We start from the raw sequence: 12,169 nt of genomic DNA, 5'->3' as shown, positions 1-12,169 counted from the left end.
GTGCATTAGAGAGAAGCGTGATAATTTCAATCTTTTCATGTCTTTAATGGAGATGTTCGTCCATTTGATATGGTGTATTTTTGTTGAATTAGGAATGATTTTATATTTTTGTTTCTTGCTTGGTATGGTAAAACAACATAATTTTATTAGGTTGCGGCCAGAAAGGAAAAAAGAAAAAAATAGATGAAAATTAGAATGTTAGCAATCAATTTGGACATTTATAGTTAGGAGTTTGGGTTAAGAAAAAGGGATGAAATAATGTATGAAATGACAAAGGATCTTCCATTTGGAGAGCTGTCCCTATTGGGATGTAAATGTGAAGTGAAGACGAACCAAACGCTAAAGTCACGCTCCGCACGCGCTGAGAAAGGGACGTAGATCTCTTGTAACTTAGCGTAGAAAGGATGGCACTTATTCATTGTCGGACATTGACAGCTCTCCTTCCGGGTTTGGTGAGGTCATATGTTGGACTCAGCTTCCGGCTTGGCTTGGCTTGGCTTAGCAGCAAGGAAATAGAATCTAATGCGCGCATGTGTTCGGTAGCTTAGCAGTTTCTCAAGTAGCATCTCTTATTCATTTATTTATTTATATAATTCACTTTCAGGTTAATGTCAAACATTGACTCTATTAATTTTTGCACTTTGAATTAATGCTATTTATTAATTATTAGGTATAATTACACTCCCCTCCCTTGAGGTTTAGTGTAATTATACGTAGATCCTTATGGTTTGAAAAAATTACATTTGACATCTTTGAAATTTGCTTTCATCTAACAATTAAATCTCCCAATTAGTTAAAATTCACTAAATTTGCTGATATTAACAAAAAAAATTGAATAGAAATTGATAGTTATCCTCGACTGACTTAATGACTTATTACAAGTTAAATATTTTTTTTTGAACTAAACTACCCTTATAACGGTGAAAATATACCTCTACACATTCATTAATGCGTGAAGATATATGGGGATAATTTGATCATAAAAAAATTTATTTGACCTCCTATAAGTCAGTAATAAGTCAATAGAGGGTAAATATAAATTTTTATCTAATTTTTTTTTGTTAATATCAGCAAATTCAATAAATTTTGACTAATGTAGGGGTTTATTTGTTATACGAAAGTAAATTTTAGGGATGATGCATGTAATTTCTCAAACCATAAGGATTCTACATGTAATTACACTAAATTTCAGAAGATGGGAGTATAATTATCCCTAATTATTATCACTACTACTAATAGTTGATAAATTTTTTTAAATATTTTTATATAAATGTGCGTCCTGGGATTTAATGGATTTACTAAAGTCAAATTGAAATAAGGAAAGACCTAAATATATTTAAGTAAGTTCAGAATTTTGAAATGTTTACTATAAAGTAAAAAGCGTAAAAGTCACGCTGAAAATATCTTCATTATAGACTTTCGATACTTAAGTCAGTAAAATTGTGAATGTAAATTAATATAATGTTCTAAAAGTTGTATTTGGGGCGAGAGGAGTACTATATATAAATTTATCAAATTATACAAATTTCACATGAACTACTGATCCACGAATAATTGGGTGGACATTATGAGTTCATACATCGTGTTGAAGTCGGGCTAGAGTCTCGTTGCATGATAATAAACTCAGTACTTATTTGTTTTGTAATTAACAAAAAATTGGAGGTATTTATGTAAATTTCTTGGACTTGAGATAGCTCTCCAGCATATATATATATATATTGTAATTTAATTGGATTATTTAATGGTGTGATGTTGAAAACGAGCCATCTAATATTATTAATAAACATGGAAGCTGTTATAAACAAAATACTTGATTAATTTATAATGTTAAAACAAATTCATAATTTAATAACAACGTAAAAAACAGTCGTATAAATAAAAAGTAATATAATAAAAACATTAAATTTTGTTTCTGAATTTAATCGAGTGATAAAATTGTAGCAATTGATGAAAATAAATACAGTTAAAAGAAAATGAAATCAAATATTATTTGTGGAAGAACAATAAGATATAGAATTAGATACACTTAGGTCTCGTTTAAAAATAAAAAATATTTATTTTTTTTAGAAAAGATTTTGAAAGTACACTTACATCATATCCGAACACGCTTTCTTTATACTTGACACTCTTCTATTAGGTTTTCGAAGAAAAAATACTAATACTAACAAAAAAAATTATATAATTTTTTTATTTTGCTTCTTATTTAATATTTATATATATATAATATATATATGGAGAGATATTAATACATTATAATTTTTTTCTGATAAGTACAAATTATTATATGAGAAAGTTAAATAAGAGTAAAATTAAAAATTTATACATTTTTTTTTTACTAAAGTTAGTATGTTTCGTCATATCCTGACAAAAGGAAGTCAAGTGTAAACAGTAAATTTTCGAAAGGGATATAAATATAATTTTACTTTTTTAAAAAGGATCTAATTGAAATTTATTCAGAAATATATAAAATTAAAATAATTATGTTGAAACTAATAGAAATAAATAAATAAATAAATGGGAAACTGTGGTCTATCAAAACCAGAAGAGAGAGTTGGCGGTGGCTTATTTATGATGCGGCGAGAGCAGGTGAGCCAGAGCCAGCCAGTGCTAACTCTCCTAACCCGCTGCCGACTCCGTGTGGTCCCTCTTCCAGCCTGTCACCGAATTTCCCACTTTACCCCTCTTCAAAAATTGCTTAAAACAAAATTAATTAATAAATTCCAGTTTAGGGATTTCCACTCTCTTCTTCACCTTTCCTTTCACTCCTTTTTCCCCTTTTCCATTCCCAAGCAATCTCCCTTTCTTTTTTTCACCTCAGATGTCTCTTCCTCACCTATTATTCTTTTTTTTTTGTTTTTTCAAAAAAAATATTTTTTATTTTTACCCAAAAAAAATTCAAATTAAACACAAATATCAATACATAAAATTCACTTTAATTAAATAAAAATATTCTTACAATAGCAGTCTCATTTTTCGTATTATACTTCGATTTCGATCCAATTGAAAAAAAATATTTTATGTATGAAGTGATAAATTAATTTTTTTTGTACTGTATACAATTTAAAATAAAATTATTATGAATGAAATAGTTTATTATATAATGGGGTATAATAATATCTATAATTTGATTAATTAATAAATTAAAAATGTGTGGTTAAATTAGAATGGAGTAAAAAGGAAAAGATATAATAATTTATATATATGACCCTCCCACACATAACTCTTTTCCCCTACTTTAATATTCCACCAAACAACATAAACCCACTGCCCTAAGCTAAGTAAAGCAACTCCACAATTTTCCTCTCAGGACAACACTGTTCTGTTCTTCTTAAGAGAGAGAAAGGAACACCGATTGACTCATTTCTAGAGTGAGAAACTCCTACTTCATCATTCGTCATGGATTCTCAGATCTATGGCGTTCCCAATCTTCTCCTCCTCACCTTCTTCACTTTTCTTGCCTTCACTGCTTCTGCATTGCCGGCTGCGAAGCCTTCTAATTCAGGCGGCGCCGGTGGTCAGATCAACTCCAATTCAGTTCTAGTGGCGCTCTTGGATTCTCACTACACTGAGCTCTCGGAGCTGGTGGAGAAAGCCCTCTTGCTGCAGACTCTTGAAGAAGCTGTTTCCAAGCATAATATTACTATTTTTGCTCCCAGGAATGAGGCCCTGGAGAGGGATTTGGACCCCGAGTTTAAGCGGTTTTTGCTCGAGCCTGGAAATCTTAAATCTCTCCAGAATCTGCTGCTCTTCCACATGATTCCCACTCGCATTGAGTCCAGACAGTGGCCGGTGGGGCTGAGCAAGAAGCCCCTCCATCACACTAGTCTCTGCCCTGATGCGAATGATGAGAAGATTCAGCTTCATGAGAAAAATGGGGAGAAAATAGTGGGTATCGCCAAGGTTATTAAATCGGATGATATTATTCGCCCCGACGGAATCATCCACGGCATTGAGAGGCTACTGGTTCCGAAATCAGTTCAGCAAGATTTCAACGCCAGGCGGAGCTTGAGGGCCACCTCCGCCGTTCTGCCGGAGGGTGCACCGGAGGTTGATCCCAGAACACACAGGCTGAAGAAACCAGCACCACCCGTCCCTGTCGGTGCTCCTCCAGTTCTGCCTGTTTTCGACGCCATGGCGCCCGGTCCATCCCTAGCTCCTGCTCCGGCGCCTGGCCCGGGCGGACCCCACCACCACTTTGACGGTGAGAGTCAGGTGAAGGATTTCATCCAAACCCTCCTGCATTACGGCGGATACAATGAAATGGCGGATATTTTGGTGAATCTCACCTCACTGGCCACTGAAATGGGAAGACTGGTTTCTGAAGGATACGTGCTCACCGTCTTGGCACCGAACGATGAGGCCATGGCGAAGTTAACAACGGACCAGTTGAGCGAGCCCGGGGCGCCGGAGCAAATCATGTATTATCATCTGATTCCGGAGTACCAAACGGAGGAGAGTATGTACAATGCGGTAAGGAGGTTTGGGAAGGTGAAGTATGATACTCTTAGACTGCCGCATAAGGTGGTGGCGGAGGAAGCTGATGGGTCGGTGAAATTCGGGCAGGGAGAAGGTTCAGCTTATCTGTTTGACCCGGATATATATACCGACGGGAGAATTTCTGTTCAGGGGATTGACGGAGTTCTCTTTCCACCGGAGGAAATCAAGGCTCCTAAAACTGCTCCTGTCGCCAAAATTGTTTCGAAACCAAGAAGAGGTACGTTCTTCTCCAACTCTATATTTTGATCCTCTATTTTTCTGAATTAATTCTTACAATTCTTGTTTGTCGTGGGGTCTTTATAAATTTTTGTTTAAATATGTTTTCATCAATTGATGGGTGCAAACATGAGAGATTAGTCTCTGAATACATTTCCTGAAAAAACATGGCCGGAATCTGCAATTTCTGGTGAACATAACTTCAGTCGGTGAATTTTGCTGATGATGGTGATTGTAATGTGGGTCAAAAGGAATCATCACCTCATAAGGCCATACAGCTGCCCCCTTTTTGGCTGTTTCCACCTCTGCTGCTGAATTCAGACACTGCACTTAGATTTTGCACCAACAAAAATTCTATCCATTCTTGTTGATATGATTATGTTAAATTGGTTGATGGGACTAATCAAACATAATTAACCTCAGAATTGAGCAAAATTCACATCCAAATAAGGTTTAGTCGAATTAAACTAATTACGAATGATAATTTTGTTATGGGATTGATTATTTTTTTTAAATCTACCATTGCTTATAAGATAGGTGTATTACACTTGTTATATAATTGATATATGACAAATTTACAGGTTAGAATTTTGTTGGGATGAGATTAACACGGGGATGTGGTTATGTTAATTAACATGGAGAGTTTAGGAAGGGGTCGTCATTAGGCAGGATGTTCCAATCACATTTCACTTTCACTCCTTCTCCAACCAACCTTTCTTGAGACAATTAGTATTGAATATTAGGTGTCGGTGCAACCTAAAACAGGATGTTATGATCCTATGGTGTCGGGAACACAAGGGAAAACGATTAAGGCAGCTTTATAGGGTTGGTAATCATGAACATGGATGTTGATCGAGGGTGTTCGGTATGCTATAGAGTAGAGCACATAGGATAGAATCTCAATCTAGTTCCAGCCTAGGCCAGCTGTTTGGTTCCATGAACTGTGTAACAGCTTCAATTCTTGAGTTGAGACCAGCCTGTATGTTGACTTCTACTCCCAACACCGAACTGAATTTGTGCAATATATTTGTGGTGTGATTGCTGTGTGATTAAGAAAAAGTAATTAATTGCATGATATAAATTTATATTTATTTACAATTTAACATAAATTCATTTGGATTTCAAGATTTTTTATATAATCGAATTCTTGGTTCAAAATTATTAATATATTCAAGCAGTATTTAATATGTGAACATCTTGAATGATGTAGTGAATAGCATAAAGTTTTTTCATTATTGCAGAATATTGGCTAACAGGTTGCTGGGATTTTATTCTAATTTGTTTTACAGGGAAGCTATTGGAATTGGCATGTTCGATGCTTGGGGCTGTGGGTCAGGATTCTCATTTCTCTACCTGTCGTTAAATCTTTATACGCTGCAAAAAAAAAATTGAAAAACAAAGGAAAGGAAACACAGCGATGCAGAATTGGTAAGAATTAATAAATCATAACTTCTTCTTTTCTTTTTTATTTTAATTTGTCACTTAATTATTTTATACACTAAAATTGATATATTTTTTCTTTTGCCCTAAAATGGACAGTATTTTAGGATGAAGACGATGTAATGTGCATGAACAGTGGAGGAGGTGGTTGTATTGAAGTTGTTCCTCAGAACCCCCACGCGAGAGAGCTTCTTTTTTCTTTTTCTTTTTTTTTTTGTTTTGGTATTTTGGTATTTTGGTATAAATACTCTGTAATTACATACCCAATTTTTTTATTTGTATTTAAGTTTGTACCACCGACAGTGTACGCGAAAAAAATATACGGTCCTTTTGAGAAAACATGTTTTGTTAGTGTTGGTGGTGGGGTGGGGTGGGGTGGGATTGCTTTCTATTTTTCTTTCTTTTTGATTTTCTTTTATTGAGGTTCGGACAAAAATCTTGTGACCCAATTTCAGACTTTTTGGTATTCTTTTTAATAAAATGGACTTTGTTGTCCTTGTGCAGATGGAAATGAACCTTCCTCTTCCTTTTACCTTTTTTCTTTCCCTTCCCCCACTTCCACTTTATTTTCAAGACAAGCAACGTGGAGATGCACACTTGTATTACACTCTTGTTAATCTTAATTAATCATGTCTGGACGGCTGTTAAATCAATGGATCTAATTCCACTTTTATTTATTCTTGGAGTAATAAGATTAATCATAATTACATTATTACCTTAACTGTTGATAATTATATTAACTCATATTTTTATAGAATTTGAACCTTCTACCTTACAATTATGAAGTTTCAATTTCGTCAATTAAGACATATTTGATGGATGAGATTAGTACATACAAGGGACAATATTTTTATTTGAATGGTCGAATTAAATTAATTATTTAATAAATATGAGATATGTGTCATGTAATTTGTTATTTTTTTAATTATATATTAATTACGTGAAAAATATATTATATTTATTGTATAATTAATTTAAATTTAATTTAAGTTAAAATTTTTGTAAATAGGAGTAGGTAGAGGAGTACGCATATTGATATTAATTACTGGAAGGTAGTAGAGTCCGACGAGGGCAGGTGGCTTCAATTTACTACACAACCGACTCATAGTGGCTGTTGCGTGCATTATAATACCCAAACACCCCCCCCCCCCCCCCGACCCCCCGAAGAAAAGGACAGCCAAGATGTATACATACACATACATATATGGTTTACATTAAGAGAAAGAGAAAGAGGGTCACTTTTATATACATCATTGTCAATTATTGGTCGCACGTCCAAAACCACTGCTTTGGGCTTTTACTAATTAAAAATAATAAATATAAACTCTTATTTTATGTGGCTACTTTTAATTCTAAGCCCTTCTTTTTACTGATAATTATGATTTTGACCTTTTTTTTTTGTTTTGGGTGGTGAAGAATGAGAAAATATGGATAAATGGATGGTACCACACAACATGTAGTAATGTCGTAAAATCAAGTAATCATTCTTGACTGTACTAAATCACAAAGTGTTGGTTTTTGTTTTAAGTGTTGTGTTTTTCCACTTGAATGCCATAAATTTAAATTTAATTGAAAGCTTAAATTTTGCCACTTAAATTATGTGAATGTATCATGAGATGACGAAGATCGAATCATAATATTTTATTTATTGAAAGATGAATGTGAGTGTGAGTGTGTTATAGTTAACAATACTCAGTTCATAATGCCTGATTCAGTTAATATAGGCTTGATTTATCAAAATATTGATGGGATTATTAATCAAATTGAGTAATTATGCCTTGACAAATTTGGACGAAAGTAATATTTTGTGACCCATTAGGCTTCCTTTAATTAGATTAAGCACATGGAATTCCTCAATTTAACTTACTAATTAAAAAAGAAAAAAAGAAAGAGTTTGGTAAATGATTAGAATGATGTTAGGACATGCTGGTTCAGAAGTAGTTAATGAATAATCACATCAAGAAAGACAAGTGAGGTGGGTCACGTGGAATTATTGGTTGGTGGGGGCTGAGGGACTTGGCAACCTCCACCCCCCATTGACTTTTATTATTCTTTGCTGTTGGCAAATACTCCAAACTTCACTACCAAGGCAGCTTTTCCAACTCCAAATTCTCCCATGTGCCGCCTCTGCTCTATTGCCTTAAACTAACACATAAATATCTACTGTTTTATCAGACCTATTATGTTTTTATCTCAATTTTAATGAATATCATCAGAGTTAACGATTACAATTTATCTGCCCCTCCTCACTATTTCTATAATATAAACACTATATAAACAAACAAACCCTCTACAATTTATATATATTTATTATTATATTTTTAAAATATGATTTTATTGGTTTATATATTTTAAATATAAAAAATAATTTATCCTATACAAGTAAGGACGACGTGCAATGAAGACTCATATATATCATATGAAAACTCATGTCATGGGCCTAATGCTGACCCCAAAAAGTACAAGGTTGAGAGGATGAGTTTATTAGGTCCACAAAGCCCAACTCAACTGATCTTTCAATGTATTCTGCATTGGGCGCAGTATTTGTCGAACTCCTATCAATCACATAAACCTTAGAGATTAGGACATCAATTTCACAATTCTATTGCACAAATTTGAGATAGAAGCCAAAACTGTTATAATGAAACCTCTTATGTAAGAAAGAACAGCCTTTGCATCTTTTGAAAGTTCACTTGTTGATGGATTAAACAAACTGGTAGCGAGAAGCGTGTAAAGAACTACAAACATGAGCAGGTGGAAAAGCATTACCGAACCAGCCCACCAATGTGAATTATGCATATACATGAAAATGAATACTTTCATGAACTACTAAAAGAATACATACGAGTGTGTAATGACTGTAGACCACATATATATAATCAAACTCTGACATACAACAACAGTATTCACAACAAAACAGAATTTCATGGTTTGAGTTTTTCATGAGAAACATCAACTAATTAATTAACCATGACTAGCGTCCTTCAGCCTTCGACAGTGACTTCAGCAGGCACAACTTCGTGATCAGATGAAGCAAGATTTGATCCATTACTGCAAGAAGACTTCTTTTCAGGGTCGTCCTCGAGTTCCTGGGAGCAGTGAGGCCGGTCCTGGATTTCTTCCGAGCTCTGTGTAGGAGCTTTCTTGTCTTGGCCCTCTGTTTCTGCAGTTTTTGCTTTTCTAGCAGTCGTAGAGTCCCGAGTATGAGACTTGGACAAGGAGCTTTTGATGGATTTCTTTAAAGCGGCATTGACCTTATCGCTGTTTGCATGGGGAGATCTCGGTGATTTGCAGTTGTCCTTGGATACTCGTGGACTAACACATGATCCACTGTTTTCAACGGTCGTGCCTTTGTTCCTTCCAAGCTTGGGCGATATTGGACGTGTCGTTGGTATCTAGTATAATTCAGGAAACATATGTATGACTAACAATGATGTAAAGTTTTCTGCAGTAATTTATGTTCAAGTCATCAGTGGTACACTCTACCCAACTCAGCAGGATTCAAAGTTATTACCTTCTTAAGTTCAACCTTCGGAGGAGGTTCTTTGTAGAAAGTCGGCATAGGTGTAGCTTTGAATGTCAAGCTCTTCCTCAGCTGCTTTATTTCTGCCTCTTGATTTTCCTATTACCAAATCAAAGAAGCCAATGAACAAAAATTTTGAGTATTTTTAACAAAATTACGCGAATATTGGTTTGTTTTCTGTAAGAGTCGATCTCAAGCGAACCTTCGATTTTGCTTGCAGGTTATTCTTTTCCACTTCTTTGGCGTGCACTTTCTCTTCTATCTTTGAAAAGAACTAAGGATCAAGAGATTCAAGACATATAGCGTCATTGCATGATGCATATCTATTTTGAGATAATTAAAGATGTAATGAATACATGGTTGAATAGTGTCTACCTCTTTTCGCTTTTCAGCACGTTCTTGCAATCTGGAAGAAAATCCTAAAACATTCATCTTTCGCTGCTGTGCCCGGGGAGTAAGATTTCTGGTTGTTAAAGTACAAGTTCATTAGCATTTTTGTTCGACAGAAACCAGGAGGATAAGAAACGAAAATTGAAGCTGAAAATAACTAAAATGTTGGCTAAAGGCAGATGAATACGATGATGTAGTGGAATGGGTGTCGTCCTCCTTGGCGGCCGATGCAGTCTCAGAACTTTGCTCGATCAATCTGCAGTCGTAACGAAAATTGTCAGAAATTAGAATCATTCAGGTAACTGCATGTAATACAAAATTGTGAAAACATTGATGACAATTCTACGCACGTATCAGGTGCAGATTTGGTCACTGCTTCATTGGCAGACGTATTTTTCCCCGACTGAAATTGGCAATTACGACATGACCACCGGTGAGAATTAATGTCAAAGGAAGAAATAAAGAAGAATATTGTAAGAGAAAAGAACGGAAGGAAGAAAATTTTCACCAAAGATGATGAAGTTACGCTTCTGCTGGCTGCTGCCTTTCCTGCACTTCCCACACCTTTAGAACTCACTCCAGGATACGGTCCCTTGCCGGCCGGATTTGTTCTTGGACTGGAACTAAGATTCCCATTCTTCTGAGACTGTCTTAAATCGGACCTGGTGGGATACACCTCAATGCTTCGTTTCATGACATCCGAATGGCGGCCTTTTGCCGGGAAAGACAGACTCTGCGTTAAGCTCGGTTTCGTGCTGCGGCCAAACACGACTGATATTTTTGAATTGGACTGATTCTTGGCCAATTTGTTGCTCTTCGGACCATTACTGCTGGAATCTTTACCAGGATTTGATGTTTTGTTGTTATGTACAGTTGCGGACAACTCAAGTTCTAGTTCTGGCCCGGGTGAGTTATGGCCCTGTTTGTCTTTTATCTCATCTTTATTCCCACCAGAAAATGGCTCATCACTGTTTCTGATATTCTCCTTGTTCACATCCAGATCAGTTGATCCTTCCCCATTAGGTTTCTCTACAATCACTTTCTTCTCATCTTCATGTGGAACCCCGTTTTCAGACTCCATTCTTCACAAAAATGTCCTAAAACAAATCAAGAATCCTAACACAGCTGAGACCAAAATTAGACCATCTTTAAGGAAGTCTAGATCCTGAACTCAACTGGAAAGATGCCCACAAAGCAGTTTTAATGGCGATGCAAGAATCAGAAGTTAACTCTGTTTTTCAGTTTTTTAGTACTATCATATGAAGTCTAGATCCTGAACTCAACTGGAAAGATGCCCAGAAACCAGTTTCAATGGCGACGCAAGAATCTGAAGTTAACTCTGTTTTCAGTTTTTAGTACTATCATGTGAAGAAACATGGATAACTGCTAGAAACTAATCCAGACAAGCCCAGAAAGATCAGAGGAGGATAGAGATCCTGAAAATGATTACTTGTTTCAGAAAATATAGGTGAAATCACAACATGACAGCCTCGTAATAGTTGGATCAAGAACAGTGCAATTTACTGCTACAGAGCTTACGAAAATGCAAGGAAAGTAGGGACGAGAAGACAGCAGTATTACCTTGTTTAAGGTTATGATGCAATGATGGTGGCAACGCAAATTATGTCTGGATTTTGAATGCTGCTCTCTATGAAAGTTGATGTTTGTGTTTCGACAATGCTATGAGGAGAGAGAGAGGAGTTTCCGTCTTCCATGGAGAAGTTGATATTATAAAAGGAAATGGATAGACATCATGGGAATTTGAAAGGACTAAACTGCCACTGCCTTAACTTCTTCTTCATAACTACCCTTCTCTTGTAGGGATCTCCTATCATATTCTTTTTGAAGGTAAATTAATTTTTCTAAATTTGTCATAATTATAATTTTTTTATTATTTAAAAAATTGCAAAACATCTCTTGAAATTACATATCATTTATGAAATGCCCTTTAGTGTCGGTCTATTATAATGGAGTATTTGTTAAATACCTATTAATAACAGGAGAGTATTTGTAATTAATTAGATGTATTTATAATTATATCGAATCTTAGGATAACATGTTGTAATTTACCCTTTTTGCTATCATGCATTAATTAATTATATT

At 35.2% G+C, this 12,169-nt stretch overlaps 2 protein-coding genes across 4 annotated transcripts; one reads left to right on the top strand and one right to left on the bottom strand.

The window, feature by feature from the left end:
• The first annotated feature begins 3,229 nt into the window (after positions 1-3,229).
• On the top strand, positions 3,230-6,492 carry LOC105161692 (fasciclin-like arabinogalactan protein 17). Its single transcript, XM_011079475.3, has 3 exons — positions 3,230-4,714; positions 6,003-6,141; positions 6,253-6,492. The coding sequence occupies exons 1-2, from the start codon at positions 3,397-3,399 to the stop codon at positions 6,074-6,076; spliced, it is 1,392 nt and encodes a 463-aa protein (XP_011077777.1). The 5' UTR covers positions 3,230-3,396; the 3' UTR covers positions 6,077-6,141; positions 6,253-6,492.
• Positions 6,493-8,953: 2,461 nt separating this feature from the next.
• On the bottom strand, positions 8,954-11,802 carry LOC105161691 (uncharacterized). 3 transcript variants are annotated; one of them, XM_011079472.3, is made up of 8 exons: positions 11,648-11,802; positions 10,575-11,163; positions 10,417-10,469; positions 10,254-10,322; positions 10,052-10,139; positions 9,879-9,950; positions 9,668-9,775; positions 8,954-9,548 (listed from the first exon to the last, which is right to left on the bottom strand). In XM_011079472.3, exons 2-8 carry the CDS (start codon positions 11,145-11,147, stop codon positions 9,138-9,140), a joined length of 1,374 nt encoding a protein of 457 aa, XP_011077774.1. In that variant the 5' UTR covers positions 11,148-11,163; positions 11,648-11,802; the 3' UTR covers positions 8,954-9,137. The 3 variants fall into 3 exon arrangements, with proteins under 3 accessions (XP_011077774.1, XP_088736363.1, XP_020549308.1); XM_088880237.1 differs by having other exon boundaries at positions 10,575-11,502; positions 11,648-11,786; XM_020693649.2 differs by having other exon boundaries at positions 10,575-11,182; positions 11,648-11,782.
• Positions 11,803-12,169: the final 367 nt, after the last annotated feature.

The sequence above is a fragment of the Sesamum indicum genome, linkage group LG5 (genome assembly GCF_026168435.1).
Source record: "Sesamum indicum cultivar Baizhima isolate 11 linkage group LG5, ASM2616843v1, whole genome shotgun sequence".
Lineage (NCBI taxonomy): Eukaryota > Viridiplantae > Streptophyta > Magnoliopsida > Lamiales > Pedaliaceae > Sesamum > Sesamum indicum.
Note: the sequence above shows the minus strand (reverse complement) of the source record. Positions and strands in the feature narration are given on the sequence as shown.